Genomic DNA, 22,199 nt, shown 5'->3' with positions numbered 1-22,199 from the left:
CTAAACTAAACTACCAATAGCCCTTAAAAAGGCCTTTTGCGGGGCATTGCTCCAAAGTAATCAGCTCGTTTACCTGTAAAAAAAAATACAAACAACCCCCCCAACAGTGAAACCCACCACCCACACAAACAACCCCCCAAATAAAATACTATCTAAAAAAAACTAAGCTCCCCATTGCCCTGAAAAGGGCATTTGGATGGGCATTGCCCTTAAAAGGGCAGTTAGCTCTTTTGCAGGCCCAAACCCTAACCTAAAAATAAAACCCACCCAATACACCCTTAAAAAAAACCTAACACTAACCCCCTGAAGATCGACTTACAGTTCTGAAGACCGGACATCCATCCTCAAGGAAGAGGCAGAAGTCTTCATCCAACCGGGCCGAAGTCCTCAACGAAGCCGGGTGAAGTCTTCATCCAAGTCAGGGGAAGTGGTCCTCCAGACGGGCAGAAGTCTTCATCCAGACGGCATCTTCTATCTTCACCCATCCGACGCGGAGCGGGTCCATCTTCAAGACATCCGACGCGGAGCATCCTCTTCATCCGACAACTACCCGACGAATAAAGTTACCTTTAAGTGATGTAATCCAAGATGGCGCCCCTTAGATTCATATTGGCTGATAGAATTCTATCAGCCAATCGGAATTAAGGTAGAAAAAAAATCTGTAATCAGCCAATAGAATTGAGCTTGCATTCTATTGGCTGTTCCAATCAGCCAATAGAATGCAAGCTCAATCCTACTGGCTGATTGGATCAGCCAATAGGATTATTGGCTGATTGCATCAGCCAATAGGATTTTTTCAACCTTAATTCCGATTGGCTGATAGAATTCTATCAGCCAATCGGAATCTAAGGGAAGCCATCTTGGATGACATCACTTAAAGGAACCTTCATTCGTCGGTTAGTCGTTGGATGAAGAGGATGCTCCGCGTCGGATGTCCGCGTCAGATGGATGAAGATAGAAGATGCCGTCTGGATGAAGACTTCTGCCCGTCTGGAGGACCACTTCACCCGGCCTGGATGAAGACTTCTCCCGGCTTCGTTGAGGACTTCGGCCCGGTTGGATGAAGACTTCTGCCGCTTCCTTGAGGATGGATGTCAAGTCTTCAGAACTGTAAGTCGATCTTCAGGGGGTTAGTGTTAGGTTTTTTTAAGGGGGTATTGGGTGGGTTTTATTTTTAGGTTAGGGTTTGGGCCTGCAAAAGAGCTAACTGCCCTTTTAAGGGCAATGCCCATCCAAATGCCCTTTTCAGGGCAATGGGGAGCTTAGGTTTTTTTTAGATAGTATTTTATTTGGTGGGTTGTTTGTGTGGGTGGTGGGTTTTACTGTTGGGGGGTTGTTTGTATTTTTTTTTTTTTTTACAGGTAAAAGAGCTGATTACTTTGGGGCAATGCCCCGCAAAAGGCCCTTTTAAGGGCTATTGGTAGTTTAGCTTAGGCTAGGGGTTTTTTTTATTTTGGGGGGGCTTTTTTAATTTTGATAGGGCTATTAGATTAGGTGTAATTAGTTTAAATAGCTGTAATTTGTTTATTATTTTCTGTAATTTAGTGTTTGTTTGTTTTTGTACTTTAGCTAATTTAATTTAGGTAATTGTATTTAATTTAGTACATTTATTTAATTATAGTGTAGTGTTAGATGTTATTGTAACTTAGGTTAGGTTTTATTTTACAGGTACTTTTGTATTTATTTTAGCTAGGTAGTTATTAAATAGTTAATAACTATTTACTAACTAGTCTACCTAGTTAAAATAAATACAAACTTGCCTGTAAAATTAAAATAAACCCTAAGCTAGATACAATGTAACTATTAATTATATTGTAGCTATCTTAGGATTTATTTTATAGGTAAGTATTTAGTTTAAATAGGAATAATGTAGTTAATTATAGCAATTTTATTTAGGTTTATTTAAATTATATTTAAGTTAGGGGGTGTTAGGGTTAGACTTAGGTTTAGGGGTTAATACATTTAGTATAGTGGCGGCGACGTTGGGGACAGCAGATTAGGGGTTAATAAGTGTAGGTAGGTTGCGGTAACATTGGGTGCGGCAGATTAGGGGTTAATAAATATAATGTAGGTGTTGGCGATTTTGAAGGCAGCAGATTAGGGGTTCATAAGTATAATGTAGGTGCGGTGGTGTCCGGAGTGGCATATTAGGGGTTTTATTAAATATAATGCAGGTGTTGGCGAAGTCGGGGGCAGCATATTAGGGGTTAATAAGTGTAAGATTAGGGGTGTTTAGACTTGGGGTTCATGTTAGGTGAAGACATAAATTTTATTTCCCCATAGGAATCAATGGGGCTGCGTTAGTGAGTTTAACGCTGCTTTTTTGCAGGTGTTAAGAGACTTTTTCTCAGCCGGCTCTCCCCGTTGAATCCTATGGGGAAATCGTGCACAAGCACGTACGACCAGCTCACCGCCGACTTAAGCAGCGCTGGTATTGGAGTGCGGTAATGAGTAAAATGTTGCTCTACGCTCACTTCTTGCCTTTTAACGCCGGGTTTAGAAAAACCCGTAATACCAGCGCTGCAGGTGAGTGGTGGCACAAAACTGCTTGTTAGCACCGCATAGCCTCTAACGCAAAACTCGTAATCTAGCCGTATATATTTACGGTCACATTTTTATAACTGGATTGGTAAAATGTTAACATTCATACTCCTTTCATACCTATCACCACTGTTATCTCTCATACTTTTATTTAATAGGATATTGCCGTTTTGCAGTTAAATAGTAGACCCCCAATTTGGTAGCATTACTAGATGATATTATTAAGATCAAGTTCACTGTTTAACCCTTTTGGGTACAGAGTTCCAAATCTAAAAATAAGTTTTGCTTCTTTCCGCAGTAGCTTTTTTTCCATATTCCCTCCTCTGCTATCTCTTATTAGTTTCTTTATACCCCAAAAAGTTAATTCTTATAATGCATTTCTTTAAAATGCGTATATAATCTGGTGTTCTCCTTACCAAGTTCTATGCACCTGATGTGCTCTCTAATTCTGTTGCGGAGCATGCAACTCGTTTGGCCTAAATATTGGAGATTGCATGAACATTGTAATATATAAATAACATTTTTATCAGCACACCTTATTGTTTCTTTAATAGTAAGTTCTTCTTTATTACTTTTAGTTTTTTGCTATGGGCGCAAGATTTACAAGTATGACAGGGGAAAAAAACCTGTTAGCTTATCCCCTAATAGGCTACTGTCTGATTCATTCTTACAGGTTTTATATTCACTTGGTGACAGAATGTTTTTAAAGTTGTGTGCTTTCCTGTATATAAACTCTGGTTTTTTTTGTTCACTCTGTGACCTATCAGCAGATCACTTTTCACCAAATGCCAGTGTTTGGCAATAATTTACTCTATTTGTCTATGTTGGGATGAGTAAGTGGTAATGAAGGGTACCTTTATAATTTTATGAACAATATTATAGCGTGAAGAATTGAATACATTTATATTCAACCAAAGAAGGACCAAGGCTGCACAGGTTACTGAAAAGTTATACACAAAGATCTGTTGTGAATCCGGGCCGTCTATGCTCCACCCAAATTCCAACCACAACATACACGCACAATATAAAAAAGCCTGGTTGGCATACACTAGCTACTATTGTTGACAAATACCTAACATTTGAGCAAGATACTGCAGTATGCTACTAGAAACTACTGATGTCAGCAGATAAACACATATTCTATACATGTATCAAGTGGTACACATTGCTGCCAAAAGAAAGAAAGTGAACCTATGTGGGGCCCCAACATATGAAAACATGAATGAAATTTCAAAACAGTTCCCAGGCACTTAAGTGTATCAAACACGCACTGGTATTCAATGTATGATAACTCCCATTGGTAATTTCAGAATAACTGAAGCGTTGATTCATTCAGCCAGGCACTCAAGTGTTAAACAACACGCTCTGGCTTATGACTTGTAAGGCTTATTATACAGTTATTCAATACTTCATACAACTGTGTACATGTTAAGTTTGTTTCTTTTTTCATCTGTAACAACTTGGGGTAATTTTCTCTTTATATTCACTTGGAAATAGAAGTGTAAAAAGTATCAAATTAACACAATGTGTGTGTATGTTGTGGTTAGTATTTGGGTGGAGCATAGACAGCCCGGATTCACAACAGATCTTTGTGTATAACTTTTCAGTAATAAAGCATTTGATCCCTGTGCAGCCTTGGTCCTTCTTTGGTTGAATATAAATTTATTCAATTCTTCACTCTATAATATTGTTCATATTATTCGTTTGGAACTGCTAGCACTTAGGTTTTCTAGCAACTGATCAATTATGCAGCACCGCATTTTTATTATTGTTGTTTACCTTTATAATTTTCTCCTATTTTTTCAGTTTTTGTTTTTTCTTTTTTTAAGGATTGTTTCTCTATCATAACCTTCATGTTCAAATCAGTCCTGCAAGATTTTAGATTATCTGTCAAAGTCATTCACATCTGTACAGTTACGTCTAATCCTTAGTAGCTGCCCTCTAGTGATATTTTACTTCCATCTCTTGTGGTGATTGGTTTTATAATCAATAAAATTATTAGCATCAACTTTTTAAAAATGCATTGTAGTTGTTATTTGATTATTCAGAATGTTAACTTCTATACCTAAGAAGGTGATTTTTGAGCTACTGAACTCGTGGGTAAATTTCAAGCCCAAATTATTACTATTCAAATCTTCTATGAACATATGTAGTAATTCTGCATCTCCCCTCCAAATAAAAACATATCATCGATAAAACGTTTATAGAGCACGAAATTCGTACCCCATGTTGAACCACCCAAAAAGTTTTTTTCAAAATGGCCCATAAACAAATTTGAGTAACTAGGTGTGAATCTCGTTCCCATAGTCGTTCCTCTTATCTGCTGGTAGAAATGTTCGTCAAATTTAAAATAATTGTTAGTCAGAATAAACACTATGCAATCTTGTATAAATTTTCCCTGTGTGTATGACACGTCCAAGTCTTCATTGATATAGTATATAATAGCCTCTAAACCTAAATTGTGATAAATACAAGTATAAAGGGAACTCACAATGCATTTGACAAGTATGAAATTATGTTCCCATTTTATTTATTTTATTGGGTTTAGAAAGTGTGTTGTATCTTTGAGATATGAGGGTATGAGGGTATTTCTGCAAGTATTGGTCAACATATTGGGACATGTTTGATGTTATTGAGTCAATCCCCAAGATTATAGGTCTACCCGGAGGATTGTCCATGCTTTTATGCACTTTAGGGAGGAAGTACAATATCGGTGTTCTGGGATGCTCTATCAATAAGCATTTCTGTTCATTATCTGCAATTATATTATTGGTTTTTGCTTCCTTAACCATTTTTTCTAAATTGAGCTTTTTCTGTTCTACTGGATAATTTTTTAATCTCTTATATGTTGTGTCATCCCCAATAATCTATATGCCTCCATCAGATAATTAGCCGTGTCCATCACCACAGTACCCTTTATCTGCTTGTTTTAGAACTATACTACCATCTCCTTGTAGTTGTTTGAGTACATTTTGTTCTTTTTTGTTAAATTCCATCTCATTCCTTTTTTGGTATCTCATTTTTCTAGATCCTTTTTTACCCTTTTTTCAAATAGTTCTATTTCATTTCCCTTTTCCTGTGTTGGGTAGAATGTGGATGGTTGCTTCAAATTGGTGTGAATATTTACATTTTGTTTTAGGGTGGTTGAATTCTTTTCAATAGGGTCTTTTAGGAAATATTTCTTAAGAGCCAATTTTCTTGTCATTTGATTTATATTAATCAACGTATCAAATTTATTTGAAGGAGCAAATGATAGATCTTTACTGAGGATATATTTCTCGTCACCAATAAGCAAGCGCTATCCAGGGTGCTGAACCTTAAATGGGCTGGATCCTAAGCTTTACATTACTGCTTTTTAAACATACATAAACGTGAAAAAAAATCTAATATGTTAAAACATTTTATTGTTGCAGCTGCTTGCAAATAACATCTGCATAAATAAAGTCAGCTCCAGCTTAGAAATGCACTGCGGGGAGCTAGCTGAACACAACTGGCAAGTCAATGATACAAGATAAATGTGCGTAGTCACCAATGAGCAGCTAGTTTCCAGTAGTACAATCAATATGTACATATGCTTTTCAACAAAGAATACCAAGAGAAAAAAAGTCAATCTGGTAATAGAAGTGAATTTAAATGACTAGCTCTAAAAGAGATGAAAGTTTAATTTGGATTTTCATGTCCCTTTAATGGTTTTAAAAAAATCCACACTCATTAGTAAAGAAAAAACAATCATATCCATTTTTAAATGTGCATAAGAGCATGTAATGTTTGTATTAATGTAGCTAGGGGTTAACATTTAAAGAGTTTAATACAAAGATAAAGTCCTGCTCAGGAGCTATAAGCATTAAAGCTCCTGCGTAACAAACCATGGGAGGTACATGTGACTGCACCATCTGATTGGCCCAGTTGTCTTGTTTTAACTTTTGTGTGTAACTTTTTGCAGGGGTTAAATAAATCTTAACCTCAGGTTTGTAATACAAAAACTGCATGCTCTCTAATAACTAAGGCACACATTTTATTTACATGACAGTGCCCCTTTAAGCCACAATTCTATTTTTTTAAGCCAATACAATATTCTTTATAACTTTCTGATTCAGGGTCAGCAGGCAAATTACTGCAGCCTGTCCTTGGAAACTGGTCTCTAGTCTTGAAATGCTGATGTACAACATACATGTAAAAACCTATCAGTACTGTAATCAGTAAACACTGCACTGAAATCGGGCGTTAGCCAAACCCTTCAGAAATAACCAGTTCCATCTCGATGGGACCGCACATTTGTCCATGATTTTTAACTCCTGATAACACCAAAATGCACTTTTGCTTGAAAACGCAGCTGAATATAAATAAATATCAAGTGAGGATAATGCAGGTACAGACCTGATCACAAAACTGTGACCTGACATTAGTTTAAAACAGCAAAGACCAACTTCCTAAGCAATGATCAACCCCGGAAATAGCAAATAGCTAAATGTCAGTAGCATAGCTGAATTATGCCCCTTAAAAGGGATATAAAAGTCCCAACTAATGATAATGACACAAAAAAATGTACAAGTGTACAAACAAACGTCTTATCTGCACAGTGATGTTTAAAAATATATCATCATCATGCACAAAACACAGTCCTATTCGTTACTTCTGTATCACCTCTTGATTGGCTGATTGTGTGCTAATCCTGAGCTGAAACTGGGATTTTGTGGCTTAAAGGGACATGAAACCCAAGTTTTTCCTTTCATACTTCAGATAGAAAATAAATTTTCAAAAAATGTTTCCAATTTACTTTTATTAGCAAATTTGCTAATAAACACAGTGTTATTCTTTATTGAAGAAATATCTAGATAGGTAACATGCACATTTCTGCACTACTACATGACAGGAATTAGTGCTGCTATCTAGTGTTCATGCTAATGCATAACATTCTTGCAAAACTGCTCCCATATAGTCCTGCAGACACGTGCACGCTCCTGAGCTTGCCTTCCTGCTTTTCAAAAAAGGATAACAAGAAAATGTAATAATAAAAGCACATTGGAAAGTCATTCAGGCAGTGGTTTCAGCTTAATGTTTTTTGCCTGTTGGTCATTTTTTTAAGCGTATATATATAAAGAAAATTTAAAAAAAAATTATGTTCTCAACGAATTTTTGAGAAATTAGCTTCTATTTTGATAATTTTGGGTCGGAGTTTGTGAAAAAAAAAGATGTTCTTTTTATCCCGCTGTTATATTTCATTACTTTTGGACTCAACGGCTTGAGTATTTGTTCCCAGGAGTAATGGATCATGGACTCTCAGCACCTTTTTTAACCTTATCAGGTAAGCATAATTTATGCTTACCTGATAAATGTATTTATTTCACGCTGGTGAAGGAGACCCCACACTGTTTAACTTTTTTGGTGTTGGTTTATTTTTTGTTTGCACATTTTTTTTTTACCTACTCCTATTTTTTTGCTCTTATTACTTTTTTTCTACCTCTTTTGCTTAGCTATAAGTTAGTCTGAGGTGTCAGTGAGTTGGGAAGAGTTTTATAGAGCTCTTGGGGTTTGGGAACCTTTGCCTCCTCCTAGGGGCATGGAAGACTAATTCACAGGAGTAAAGTATCGTGGTCTCTTACCACCATGAAATAAATGAATTTATCAGGTAAGCATAAATTAGGTTTATATATATATATATAAAAAAATCTAGTTTTGAAGTTGGCAGCCCGAGCTCAGTATATTAGAAAGTAACGGCTAAATTAAAAAATTAAGTTACAGCGCATCTTCATTAGAAGTGATCAATTAAAGTCCGTCTAAAATATTGCTTCGTTTCCGGACCCGATTTTAAAACATGTAATGTGTACTATCACTTAAGGTATTCTTGAATATATATATACCAGCTGATCCGAATATTTAAATGTTGGACTTTTTGACTTTACTGTACATATTATATTAGATTACACTGCAATTCCGAAACAAATGGACACATTTTACTTAAAGGGACATAAAACCCCCAAAAAATTATTTCATGATTCAGATAGAGGGGCATATTTATCAAGCTCTGTATAGAGCTTGATGCCCCGTGTTTCTGGCGAGCCTGCAGGCTCGCCAAAAAAACAGCAGTTATGAAGCAGTGGTCACAAAGACCGCTGCTCCATAGCCTGTCCGCCTGCTCTGAGCAGGCGGACAGACATCGCCGGAAATCAACCTGATCGAGTACGATTGGGTTGATTGACACCCCCCTGCTGGCGGCCGATTGGAGTCAGCAGGGGGCGGCTCTTGTGAGCTGCTGGTGCAATGCTGAAAACGGCAAGCGTATTGCTCGCCGTATACAGCGAGGTCTGGCGGACCTGATCCGCACTGTCGGATCAGGTCCGCCAGACTTTCATAAATAGGGGCCATTGAATACCATTTTAAACAACTTTCTATTTTACTTCTATTATCTAATTTGCTTCATTCTCTTAATATTCTTTCCTGAAAAGCATATCTAGATAGGCTCAGTAACTTTTGATTGGGGGCTGCACATAGATGCTTCATGTGATTGTCTCACCCATGTGCATTGCTATTTCTTTAACAAAGTTTATCTAAAGAATTAATCAAAATTAGATAATAGAAATAAATTGGAATGTTGTTTACAATTGTATTCTCTGTCTGAATCATGAAAGGAAATGTTGGGATTTAATGTCCCTTTAATTTTGATTTACCCATTAAGATATAAGTCCACTAAACTTTAAGCATGATCAAATCTTAGACCATAATCCATTTGGCTTTGTTTGGAAGTCGAGAGGTTCATTTTAATGTAACTTTCTCAGTGCACGCTTCATGGAGATTGTCCCCACTTCATAGAATTATCATCATCTCAAACTATATGCGTTAGGCAAATAAAAGACGCATACTACGATATTAAATTAGAATCACAGATGCAAATTACAAATGCCCCCTTTTCCTACAATACAGAATAAAACTATTTTACCTCCTGAAACAACGAGAAGACTTTCTTTCTTTTCTTTTTCAAAACGCGTTGCCATTTCTTCTTGAGATGCCTCTTCATCTTCTCTTTCTTCTTGGAGTTTTTTCATTTTTTCCATTAAAACTTCTATTTCACTTTCATAATCCATGTTCTACAGACAAAATGTTAAAGCAATTTTAGTCATAGCCTTTATTTATTTTTTAGTAAATACTGAAATATTTGTTTAAATAAAATGAACCATAGATAGACAGACAGCGCACAGGGGACAAATGACCCATCCACTCAATGTTAAAGGGACATGAAACCTAAATGTTTTCTTTCACGATAAAGATAGAGCATGCCATTTTAAAACACTTACCAAATTATTTCTAATTTGTTTTGTTCTCTTTGTATAATTTGTTGAAAAGTATACCTAGGTAGCCTTTAGAAGGTTGCACATATACAGTGGGGCAAAAAATTATTTAGTCAGCCATCAATTGTGCAAGTTCTCCCACTTAAGAAGATGAGAGAGGCCTGTAATTTTCATCATAGGTATACCTCAACTATGAGAAACAAAATGTGGAAACAAATCCAGAATCCAGACAATCACATTGTCTGATTTGGAAAGACTTTATTTGCAAATTATGGTGGAAAATAAGTATTTGGTCAATATCAAAAGTTCATCTCAATACTTTGTTATATATCCTTTGTTGGCAATGACAGAGGTCAAACGTTTTCTGTAAGTCTTCACAAGGTTGTCACACACTGTTGCTGGTATGTTGGCCCATTCCTGCATGCAGAACTCCTCTAGAGCAGTGATGTTTTGGGGCTGTCGCTGGGCAATACGGACTTTCAACTCCCTCCAAAAGTTTTCTATGGAGTTGAGATCTGGAGACTGGCTAGGCCACTCCAGGACCTTGAAATGCTTCTTACGAAGCCACTCCTTCATTGCCCGGGCGCTGTGTTAGGGATCATTGTCATGCTGAAAGACCCAGCCACGTTTCATCTTCAATGCCCTTGCTGATGGAAGGAGGTTTGCACTCAAAATCTCACGATACATGGCCCCATTCATTCTTTCATGTACACGGATCAGTCGTCCTGTTCCCTTTGCAGAGAAACAGCCCCAAAGCATGATGTCGCCACCCTCATGCTTCACAGTAGGTATGGTGTTCTTGGTTGCAACTCAGCATTCTCTCTCCTCCAAACACGATGAGTTGTGTTTCTACCAAACAGTTCTACTTTGGTTTCATCTGACCATATGACATTCTCCCAATCCACTTCTGGATCATCCAAATGCTCTCTAGCATACTTCAGACGGGCCCGGACATGTACTGGCTTAAGCAGGGGAACACGTCTGGCACTGCAGGATCTGAGTCTCTGGCGGCGTAGTGTGTTACTGATGGTAGCCTTTGTTACGTTGGTCCCAGCTCTCTGCAGGTCATTCACTAGGTCCCCCCGTGTGGTTCTGGGATGTTTGCTCATCGTTTTTGTGATCATTTTGACCCCACAGGGTGAGCTCTTGCGTGGAGCCCCAGATCGAGAGAGATTATCAGTGGTCTTGTATGTCTTCCATTTTCTAATTATTGCTCCCACAGTTGATTTCTTCACACCAAGCTGCTTGCCTATTGCAGATTCAGTCTTCCCAGCCTGGTGCAGGTCTACAATTTTGTTTCTACAGCTCTTTGGTCTTCACCATAGTGGAGTTTGGAGTGTGACTGTTTGAGGTTGTGGACAGGAGTCTTTTATACTGATAACAAGTTCAAACAGGTGCCATTAATACAGGTAATGAGTGGAGGATAGAGGAGCCTCTTAAAGAAGAAGATACAGGTATGTGAGAGCCAGAAATCTTGCTTGTTTGTAGGTGACCAAATACTTATTTTCCACCATAATATGCAAATAAATTCTTTCCAAATCAGACAATGTGATTGTCTGGATTTGTTTCCACATTTTGTCTCTCATTGTTGAGGTATACCTATGATGAAAATTACAGGCCTCTCTCATCTTCTTAAGTGGGAGAACTTGCACAATTGGTGGCTGACTAAATACTTTTTTGCCCCACTGTATTTCTCTTGTCATTGGCTTTCAGGTAGCTCACAGTAGTGCATTGCTTCTCCTTCATTAAAGAATACCAAGAGAATGAAGGAAATTAGATACTAGCTTGCGGGTGGGCGATAAATAACCAGTTATAAGTGGCTAGTTATTGCCACAGTGAGCTTGCAGTAGCAATAAGCGCTCCTGAAATTAAGGTCAGACCTCTGGTTGATTTTGAAAATAACCCCCTATTGCCCCCAAAATAAAGTATATTTTCTCCAACATTGGTGTGTCCGGTCCACGGCGTCATCCTTACTTGTAGGATATCTCTTCCCCAACAGGAAATGGCAAAGAGTCCCAGCAAAGCTGGCCATATAGTCCCTCCTAGGCTCCGCCCACCCCAGTCATTCTCTTTGCCGTTGCACAGGCAACATCTCCACGGAGATGGTTAAGAGTTTTTTGGTGTTTAAATGTAGTTTTTATTCTTCTATCAAGTGTTTGTTATTTTAAAATAGTGCTGGTATGTACTATTTACTCTGAAACAGAAAAGGATGAAGATTTCTGTTTGTGAGAGGAAGATGATTTTAGCAGACAGTAACTAAAATCGATTGCTGTTTCCACATAGGACTGTTGAGATGAAGTAACTTCAGTTGGGGGAAACAGTTAGCAGACTGTTCTGCTTAAGGTATGACTAGCCATATTTCTAACAAGACCATGTAATGCTGGAAGGCTGTTATTTCCCCTCATGGGGACCGGTAAGCCATTTTCTTAGTCAAACAAACAGAATAAAGGGCTTAATATGGGCTAAAAAACTGGTAGACATTTTTATGGGCTAAATCGATTGCTTTATTTGGGCATTTTATTCATATTTATGCTGACAATTCGCATTTATAAACTTGGGGAACGTTTATTAAACGGCAGGCACTGTGTTAGACACCTTTTCCAGTCAGGGGGCCTTCCTAGTTGTAGACTGAGCCTCATTTTCGCGCCATTACTGCGCAGTTGTTTTTTGAGAGCAGGGCATGCAGATGCATGTGTGAGGATCTGAAATTTGCTGGAAAAGCTTCTAGAAGGCGTCAATTGGTATCGTATTCCCCTCTGGGCTTGGTTGGGTCTCAGCAAAGGCTATAGCTGGGACTGTATAGGGGTTAAATTTGTAAACGGCTCCGGTTCCGTTATTTTAAGGGTTAAAGCTCTGAAATTTGGTGTGCAATACTCTTAATGCTTTAAGACACTGTGGTGAAATTTTGGTAATTTTTTAACAATTCCTTCATACTTTTTCACATATTCAGTAATAAAGTGTTTTCTGTTTAAAATTTAAAGAGACAGTAACGGTTTTGTTTTAAAACGTTTTTTGTGCTTTGTTGACAAGTTTAAGCCTGTTTAACATGTCTGTGCCTTCGGATAAGCTATGTTCTATATGTATGAAAGCCAATGTGTCTCCCCATTTAAATTTATGTGATAATTGTGCCATAGCGTCCAAACAAAGTAAGGACAGTACTGCCACAGATAATGAAATTGCCCAAGATGATTCCTCAGATGAGGGGAGTAAACATGATACTACATCATCTCCTACTGTGTCTACACCAGTTTTGCCCACACAGGAGGCCCCTAGTACATCTAGTGCGCCAATGCTTATTACCATGCAACAATTAACGGCTGTAATGGATAACTCCATAGCAAATATTTTATCCAAAATGCCTACTTATCAGAGAAAGCGCGATTGCTCTGTTTTAAACACTGAAGAGCAGGAGGGCGCTGATGATAATTGTTCTGTCATACCCTCACACCAATCTGAAGGGGCCATGAGGGAGGTTTTGTCAGATGGAGAAATTTCAGATTCAGGAAAAATTTTCTCAACAAGCTGAACCTGATGTTGTGACATTTAAATTTAAATTAGAACATCTCCGCGCACTGCTTAAGGAGGTGTTATCTACTCTGGATGATTGTTACAACTTGGTCATTCCAGAGAAATTATGCAAGATGGACAAGTTCCTAGAGGTCCCGGTGCACCCCGACGCTTTTCCTATACCCAAGCATAGTAAATAAGGAGTGGGAAAAGCCCGGCATACCTTTTGTTCCCCCCCCTATATTTAAGAAATTATTTCCTATGGTCGACCCCAGAAAGGACTTATGGCAGACAGTCCCTAAGGTCGAGGGGGCAGTTTCTACTCTAAACAAACGCACTACTATTCCTATCGAAGATAGTTGTGCTTTCAAAGATCCTATGGATAAAAAATTGGAGGGTTTGCTTAAAAAGATTTTGTACAGCAAGGTTACCTTCTACAACCCATTTCGTGCATTGTTCCTGTCACTACAGCAGCGTGGTTCTGGTTTGAGGAACTAGAAAACTCGCTTAGTAGAGAGACTCCATATAAGGAGGTTATGGACAGAGTTCACGCACTTAAGTTGGCTAACTCTTTTATTTTAGATGCCGCTTTGCAATTAGCTAGATTAGCGGCGAAAAATTCAGGGTTTGCTATCGTGGCGCGCAGAGCGCTTTGGCTAAAGTCTTGGTCAGCGGATGTGTCATCCAAGACAAAATTGCTTAACATCCCTTTCAAAGGTAAAACTCTATTTGGACCAGAATTGAAAGAGATTATTTCAGACATCACTGGGGGAAAGGGCCACGCCCTTCCACAAGATAGGCCTTTCAAGGCCAAAAATAAGTCTAATTTTCGTTCCTTTCGCAATTTCAGGAACGGACCGGCCTCTAATTCTGCATCCTCTAAGCAAGAGGGTAATGCCTCACAACCCAAACCAGCCTGGAAACCGATGCAAGGCTGGAACAAGGGTAAGCAGGCCAAGAAGCCTGCTGCTGCTAACAAAACAGCATGAAGGAGTAGCACCCGATCCAGGACCGGATCTAGTGGGGGGCAGACTCTCTCTCTTTGCTCAGGCTTGGGCAAGAGATGTTCAGGATCCCTGGGCACTAGAAATAGTTTCTCAGGGTTATCTCCTGGAATTCAGGGAACTACCCCCAAGGGGAAGGTTCCACATGTCTCACTTATCCTCAAACCAAATAAAGAGACAGGCGTTCTTACATTGTGTAGAAGACCTGTTAAAGATGGGAGTGATACACCCAGTTCCAATAAAGGAACAAGGAATGGGATTTTATTCCAATCTGTTCGTAGTTCCCAAAAAAGAGGGAACTTTCAGACCAATTTTGGATTTGAAGATCCTAAACAAATTTCTCAGGGTACCATCGTTCAAGATGGAAACCATTCGAACGATTCTACCCACTATCCAGGAAAGTCAATTTATGACTACCGTGGATCTAAAGGATGCGTACCTACATATTCCTATCCACAAAGAACATCATCAGTTCCTAAGGTTCGCTTTTCTGGACAAGCATTACCAGTTTGTGGCCCTACCATTCGGGTTAGCCACTGCTCCAAGGATTTTCACAAAGGTACTAGGGTCCCTTCTAGCGGTTCTAAGACCGAGGGGCATTGCAGTAGTACCTTACTTGGACGACATTCTAATACAAGCGTCGTCCCTGTCAAAAGCAAAGGCTCATACAAACATCGTTCTGGCCTTTCTCAGATCACACGGATGGAAGGTGAACATAGAAAAAAGTTCTCTGTCTCCGTCGACAAGAGTTCCCTTCTTGGGAACAATAATAGATTCCTTAGAAATGAGGATTTTTCTGACAGAGGTCAGAAAGTCAAAACTTCTAAGCTCTTGTCAAGTTCTTCATTCTGTTCCTCGTCCTTCCATAGCGCAGTGCATGGAAGTAGTAGGGTTGATGGTTGCAGCAATGGACATAGTTCCTTTTGCACGAATTCATCTAAGACCATTACAACTGTGCATGCTCAAACAGTGGAATGGGGACTATACAGACTTGTCTCCAATGATTCAAGTAGATCAGAAGACCAGAGATTCACTCCGTTGGTGGCTGACCCTGGACCATCTGTCCCAGGGAATGAGCTTCCGCAGACCAGAGTGGGTCATTGTCACGACCGACGCCAGTCTAGTGGGCTGGGGCGCGGTCTGGGAATCCCTGAAAGCTCAGGGTCTATGGTCTCGGGAAGAGTCTCTTCTCCCGATAAACATTCTGGAACTGAGAGCGATATTCAATGCTCTCAGGGCTTGGCCTCAACTAGCAAAGGCCAGATTCATAAGGTTCCAATCAGACAACATGACGACTGTTGCGTATATCAATCATCAGGGGGGAACAAGGAGTTCCCTGGCGATGAAGGAAGTGACCAAAATAATTAAATGGGCGGAGGATCACTCCTGCCACCTGTCTGCGATCCACATCCCAGGTGTGGAAAACTGGGAGGCGGATTTTGTGAGTCGTCAGACATTCCATCCAGGGGAGTGGGAACTCCATCCGGAGATCTTTGCCCAAATAACTCAATTATGGGGCATTCCAGACATGGATCTGATGGCGTCTCGTCAGAACTTCAAGGTTCCTTGCTACGGGTCCAGATCCAGGGATCCCAAGGCGACTCTAGTAGATGCACTAGTAGCACCTTGGACCTTCAACCTAGCTTATGTATTTCCACCGTTTCCTCTCATTCCCAGGCTGGTAGCCAGGATCAATCAGGAGAGGGCCTCGGTGATCTTGATAGCTCCTGCGTGGCCACGCAGGACTTGGTATGCAGACCTGGTGAATATGTCATCGGTTCCACCATGGAAGCTACCTTTGAGACAGGACCTTCTTGCTCAGGGTCCATTCGAACATCCAAATCTGGTCTCCCTCCAGCTGACGGCTTGGAGATTGAACGCTTGATTCTATCGAAGCGTGGGTTTTCAGATTCTGTGATAGATACTCTGGTTCAGGCCAGAAAACCGGTAACTAGAAAGATTTACCATAAAATATGGAAAAGATATATCTGTTGGTGTGAATCCAAAGGATTCCCATGGAATAAGATAAAAATTCCTAAGATTCTCTCCTTTCTACAAGAAGGTTTGGAGAAAGGATTATCTGCAAGTTCTCTAAAGGGACAGATCTCTGCTTTATCTGTCTTACTACACAAAAGACTGGCAGCTGTGCCAGATGTTCAAGCATTTGTTCAGGCTCTGGTTAGGATCAAGCCTGTTTACAGACCTTTGACTCCTCCCTGGAGTCTAAATCTAGTTCTTTCAGTTCTTCAAGGGGTTCCGTTTGAACCTTTACATTCCATAGATATTAAGTTACTATCTTGGAAAGTTTTGTTTTTGGTTGCTATTTCTTCTGCTAGAAGAGTTTCAGAGTTATCTGCTCTGCAGTGTTCTCCGCCCTATCTGGTGTTCCATGCAGATAAGGTGGTTTTGCGTACTAAGCCTGGTTTTCTTCCAAAGGTTGTTTCTAACAAAAATATTAACCAGGAGATAGTTGTACCTTCTTTATGTCCGAATCCAGTTTCAAAGAAGGAACGTTTGTTACACAATTTGGACGTTGTCCGTGCTCTAAAATTCTATTTAGAGGCTACAAAAGATTTCAGACAAACATCTTCTTTGTTTGTTGTCTATTCTGGTAAAAGGAGAGGTCAAAAAGCGACTTCTACCTCTCTTTCCTTTTGGCTTAAAAGCATCATCCGATTGGCTTATTAGACTGCCGGACGGCAGCCTCCTGAAAGAATCACAGCTCACTCCACTAGGGCTGTGGCTTCCACATGGGCCTTCAAGAACGAGGCTTCTGTTGACCAGATATGTAAGGCAGCGACTTGGTCTTCACTGCACACTTTTGCCAAATTTTACAAATTTGATACTTTTGCTTCTTCGGAGGCTATTTTTGGGAGAAAGGTTTTGCAAGCTGTGGTGCCTTCCGTTTAGGTAACCTGATTTGCTCCCTCCCTTCATCCGTGTCCTAAAGCTTTGGTATTGGTTCCCAGAAGTAAGGATGACGCCGTGGACCGGACACACCAATGTTGGAGAAAACAGAATTTATGCTTACCTGATAAATTACTTTCTCCAATGGTGTGTCCGGTCCACGGCCCGCCCTGGTTTTTTAATCAGGTCTGATGAATTATTTTCTCTAACTACAGTCACCACGGTACCATATGGTTTCTCCTATATATATTTCCTCCTGTCCGTCGGTCGAATGACTGGGGTGGGCGGAGCCTAGGAGGGACTATATGGCCAGCTTTGCTGGGGCCATTTCCTGTTGGGGAAGAGATATCCCACAAGTAAGGATGACGCAGTGGACCGGACACACCGTTGGAGAAAGTAATTTATCAGGTAAGCATAAATTCTGTTTTTTAATAAAAAAAATTAAAAAAAAACTTCAAAAAGCAGCTTTTAAGGGTTAAAGTTGGCGGGTCTGCGGTGTTAGAAAAAAAACGGCTCACAGCATGAGAACCGGGCTCCCATTGGAGCTTATGGAAGCGCACTCTATTTTTTGGAGTGCAAATATTGCGCTTGCGAAAGTGCAATTTTGCGCTCCACTCATAATCTGGCCCTATATTTTCCTTTCATGCTCTTATAACAAGAGTCATACCTGAATGCTGATATAGGTAACTCCTGTCCAAGTAGTAATGTGGAACTTTTATTACATCTGTAACAGAAAACTAAACTGCAGGGCATTTTACAACGTCAAATATCATCTACTAAGTAATAGTCATTAACTTGTCGTTGGCACATCTGATGTGTTTAGCTAGTTCCCAGTAGTGCATTCCTACCTAGCTTTACTCTTCAATAAAGGATACCAAAGAGAACTAAGCCTGTTTCATGATAGAAGTAAACTGGAAAGCTATTTATAATTACATGCTGTATCTGAATCATATCTGAATCATTAATGTATATTTTTTACTTTTCTGTACCTTTAACCTCTTCACGCCCTTAGAACATACTGTCCTAGCGCTGGGCTTTAACGCCAGTAGCACAGCATAGAACAACCTAACTTTTTTGGCGTCCTGCACCCTCCTGATTTCACGAAACGAAAAATCCAACTGGGGGACGTGCCTAGCAGGATCCGATCCCAGCATTGGAATTGCGTGATCATCGTGACAATCACGTAGCTTCCCGTTTCCTCCTAACGTTTACATTGGAACATTTTTTCCGATCTTTAACACTTGCCCCCGTCCTGAAGAGGTTAAACAGATAACTCTTAACACTGAAAAAATGAATGAGATGTTAATCAAGTCAGAAGTTTCCCACTGTCGTTTTGCGGACTGAAAATCTAAATGTTAGACTGAGTCAGTCTTTCTTGAAAATCTCAGCCGGTGAGTCAGCCTCACATATTTGCAGAAGTTGAATAGTGCAGCTAGCACTTAGTGGACATACAAGTCAGTCTGTGTATTTATTCAAAGTATATAACATCAATTAAAAGGACATTATAGTTCATTTTCCTTTCATCTAAAAATGGCATTTCCAATTGTATTTAATAAAAAAAAAAGTTACTGTTTTTTAAAACAAACAAACAAACAAACAATCAGTATTGTTTGTCACAGTTGCAGAGTGGTGTCTCTCTCCACCAGCAACTGAAAGGCAGTTGTTTTTATTAGCTAGTGAGGATAGGTAGTGAGCTCAATGCTGTAGTGTTAGTTTTAATTTAAATTAGGGCTGCAACTAACGATTATTTTCATAATCGATTAATCGGCCGATTATTTTTTCGACTAATCGGATAAAAAGAGAATCAATAATAGTTTTCTATGTTTTAAATAAATTCCACGTAATGAGTGTTACAAATATAAACTTCAGACTAAAACTTTACATTAACACAACTGTTTCTTCAATTTTTAAGCAGCAGAGCACAGTTTTATAATTAAACAAAACAAAACCACAAACTGTTTGAAAAGAGGTAGAACTAGAAAGAGTTAGACTATCACTGTTAATAACATTCTGTTATTCACTCATTCAGAAACTTTGCATTGAAATGCAAAAATCTCAACATGTCCACATGCTTCTGGCTAAGGCTGGTTCTCTGTTTGCAGCTATATTTCCTGCAGCAGAGAAAAGGCTGTTGAGGTGTATAAGTAGGGTTTTGCCAATTTCACCAAAGTGGGATATTTATCTTTGTTAGCTCTTCACCAATGCTAAGTGCTTTCTACCTTGGCAAGGGGCCTCTCAATAAAGTAACTCTTGACTTCATTCTAACATAAAAATATCTTGAATATCTATATGCAACGGTAAATAACCAGCTATAAGGTTAGGGGAAATATCTAGTCCGCTCTAAAAATAACGAATATATACTTATAAAGGTTGAATCTGGTACATATTATCACAATTTATTAAAAATATAAAAAAACAATAAAAAACAAAATCAAAAGCGCTAAGGACTGTATATCAATAACAGGACCTAGCCTTACACATTTATTTATACAGTAAATATAATCAGCAATAGCAAGCAATAGGCTAATAATTGTGCAAACAGATAACAGTGCAAATCAATTTAAATAACTCCCATCAATCTAGGGGCAAGGTGTAAACAACAAGCTTGACACTATATCATGAAAAGCATAGTTCCAAATCACCTGATTTAATATAAACAATACAAATGATGACTATTATATCTGGGTTGCACATAAGCCAGGGGTAGTTGTAAACGTATACTGTCCTGAAAAAGTGAAAAGTAGACGTCTGTAGGCGTCCTTTAGGCTAAGGACATAACCATAAAACACAATACCATGCGCAGGAGTTCATTGGAGTGAAGCCGCTGGTGATGTGCACAGACCAACTAATTGCAAACCAACTAATCGATTAATCGATTATGAGATTCGTTGACAACTATTTTCATAATCGATTATTATCGTTTATGACAATTAGTTGTTGCAGCTCTAATTTAAATTAATACAGATTTTTATTTATTCTTTTTTTAAACTGTCAACCTGTGTAAATGACAATCTTTAATATGTATGGCTTCAAGAAAACATTTTTTGAGTACAAGGTACCTTTAAAGGGACATTGAAGTGCAGAAATTAAATGCTGTACATCGTAAAAGTGTATCATTTTAGCCCTACTGATTTCTTTACCTGGTTTAAACACATAATTTAAATACGACTCGGGCAAGCAAGGAACTTTTGACCCGGAGCTGGCATGGTCAGTGAGCCAATCAGCAGTGGAAGTCACACAGTAGGATCATATTCTAACAAATGAGAACATGCCAATTTTGCGCTACAATGTCTTTTTAAAGGGGTAGTCAACTTTAAACATTTTAAAATAAAATGTTTAAAATTATGTGTAGTCAAGCAACTTTGCAATATTAAATAATGTTATTGGATTAATAGAGTGTATTTGCATTAATCTGATTTACATTCAAATATTCTTACACTGCGTGCAGAAATTTTGTGATATATCGACCCATAATGGCAAAGCTCACTGGTTGGGTGATGTAGTTTGAGACTGACTATTTATATGTGACAAGGCAATCAATGCTTCTGAAATTTCACTTTTCAGCAGTGCACAGACTCATTTACTTCTAACAGCAAAGTAGGCTCTGAGAGAGGGGTTTCAAGGGGTGTATCCCTAGAATACTCTAGACTTACAAAGCCCTGCAAGTTTTAATTAAAACATTTTTTTTGTAGAGCTATGTAATAAAATGCTTAAGTAGAGCATTCTAGCAGTCTCTTTCAGCCTTGATCATACTAAAGATTATTATAGCATTTTAGTATATAGTATATTTAGTATTGCATTTTGTTAGCTGACAATCCTTTCTTCTCCTATGTAATGTCTGCTCTCTTATCTCACTAAAGGTAATGGTTACACTTTTCAAGCACTTGCACATGTCAAGCCTTTTCATATAGGTAAAGGGCATAATGATTTAGGAGGTAGTTAGCAACAGACAGAGTAGGATGGTCCTTTATTTACTGATAAATGCAAGGCATGTATGAAGAATGTCATTTTCTGCTCTGCACTTTTTGCATGCTTAGTACATCCAGTATCTAGTTTTATACTTTAACAAAGTCAGGAAGAAAAAAAAGTTTTTTAAATTCTTTATTAAAAGAAATACATTTACAGGTTAAAGAAAATTCTTCCATTTGTCCACTAACCTTATCATTGTTGCTTGTGAGACACGTGTTGTCTATGTTGTCGTTGGCAAGGTCACAAACACAAAACTTGTTTTTCACCACAGGGAGGAACCCGTTCGAAGTTTCTGGATCTCTCTCTGGATTGATGCCGCTGCCAAACACAAAACTCGCCAGTGCATGATAATGAGCCAGCAGAACCACTGCATGTACCAACTCGGCTAGCGACCAGTTATTCTCACCTGTCTTTACCAGATTCTGAAATAAAAATCAAATTATATTAACATGTAAAAAGGAAGATTTAGTTAAGACCCAACTGCAATGTGACTAGAGCCAATCTATGAAATGTAACATATTTTTAGTGATCAGTTTTTCATATAACTAGTATGGGCATTTAAAATGAGACTGTAGAACTGCGATACAACAGTTGGTGAACACTAGTAGTCAGTGCCCACTTGACACAGATGACCGTACCTGTATGTGCTCTTTTGTTACCAGCCAGGGTCGGTGTGCTAGAAGTTTGTTTATTTCATTTAAGTTTTTTAGCCTTTGAGGAACATATTCTAGACCATTCAACCATTCCGATGATCCACCGGTATTCAAAAACTCATCAACGTGCATATTTATCAAGTATGAACACTGGTGTCTGGCTGAAGCCTTTAATAATAAAAAAATAAAAACATCATTAGTAGCATTAAGTACAAATATAAAAAGACTGCATACTTTCCTAAATAGGGATTCCAAACTTTTAAATTAAATTATGCACAGCTCATCATTATGGACAGATAGGTTATTAGCTGATGAAAACAACCCCTAACAAA

General features: G+C 38.8%; 1 protein-coding gene across 2 annotated transcripts in view; it reads right to left on the bottom strand.

Moving 5' to 3' along the window:
• The window catches only part of SESN3 (sestrin 3), a 243,646-nt gene that overhangs the window by 57,685 nt on the left and 163,762 nt on the right, over positions 1-22,199 (bottom strand). For both annotated transcript variants that reach the window (XM_053708601.1, XM_053708602.1), the window contains 3 exons: positions 21,853-22,035; positions 21,403-21,636; positions 9,479-9,626 (listed from right to left, as the gene is read on the bottom strand). In XM_053708601.1, the coding sequence (XP_053564576.1) occupies positions 9,479-9,626; positions 21,403-21,636; positions 21,853-22,035 (565 nt within the window). The remainder of the gene's footprint in view (positions 1-9,478; positions 9,627-21,402; positions 21,637-21,852; positions 22,036-22,199) is intronic.

Source organism: Bombina bombina, chromosome 3 (assembly GCF_027579735.1).
Source record: "Bombina bombina isolate aBomBom1 chromosome 3, aBomBom1.pri, whole genome shotgun sequence".
Taxonomy (NCBI): Eukaryota; Metazoa; Chordata; class Amphibia; order Anura; family Bombinatoridae; genus Bombina; species Bombina bombina.
Note: the sequence above shows the minus strand (reverse complement) of the source record. Positions and strands in the feature narration are given on the sequence as shown.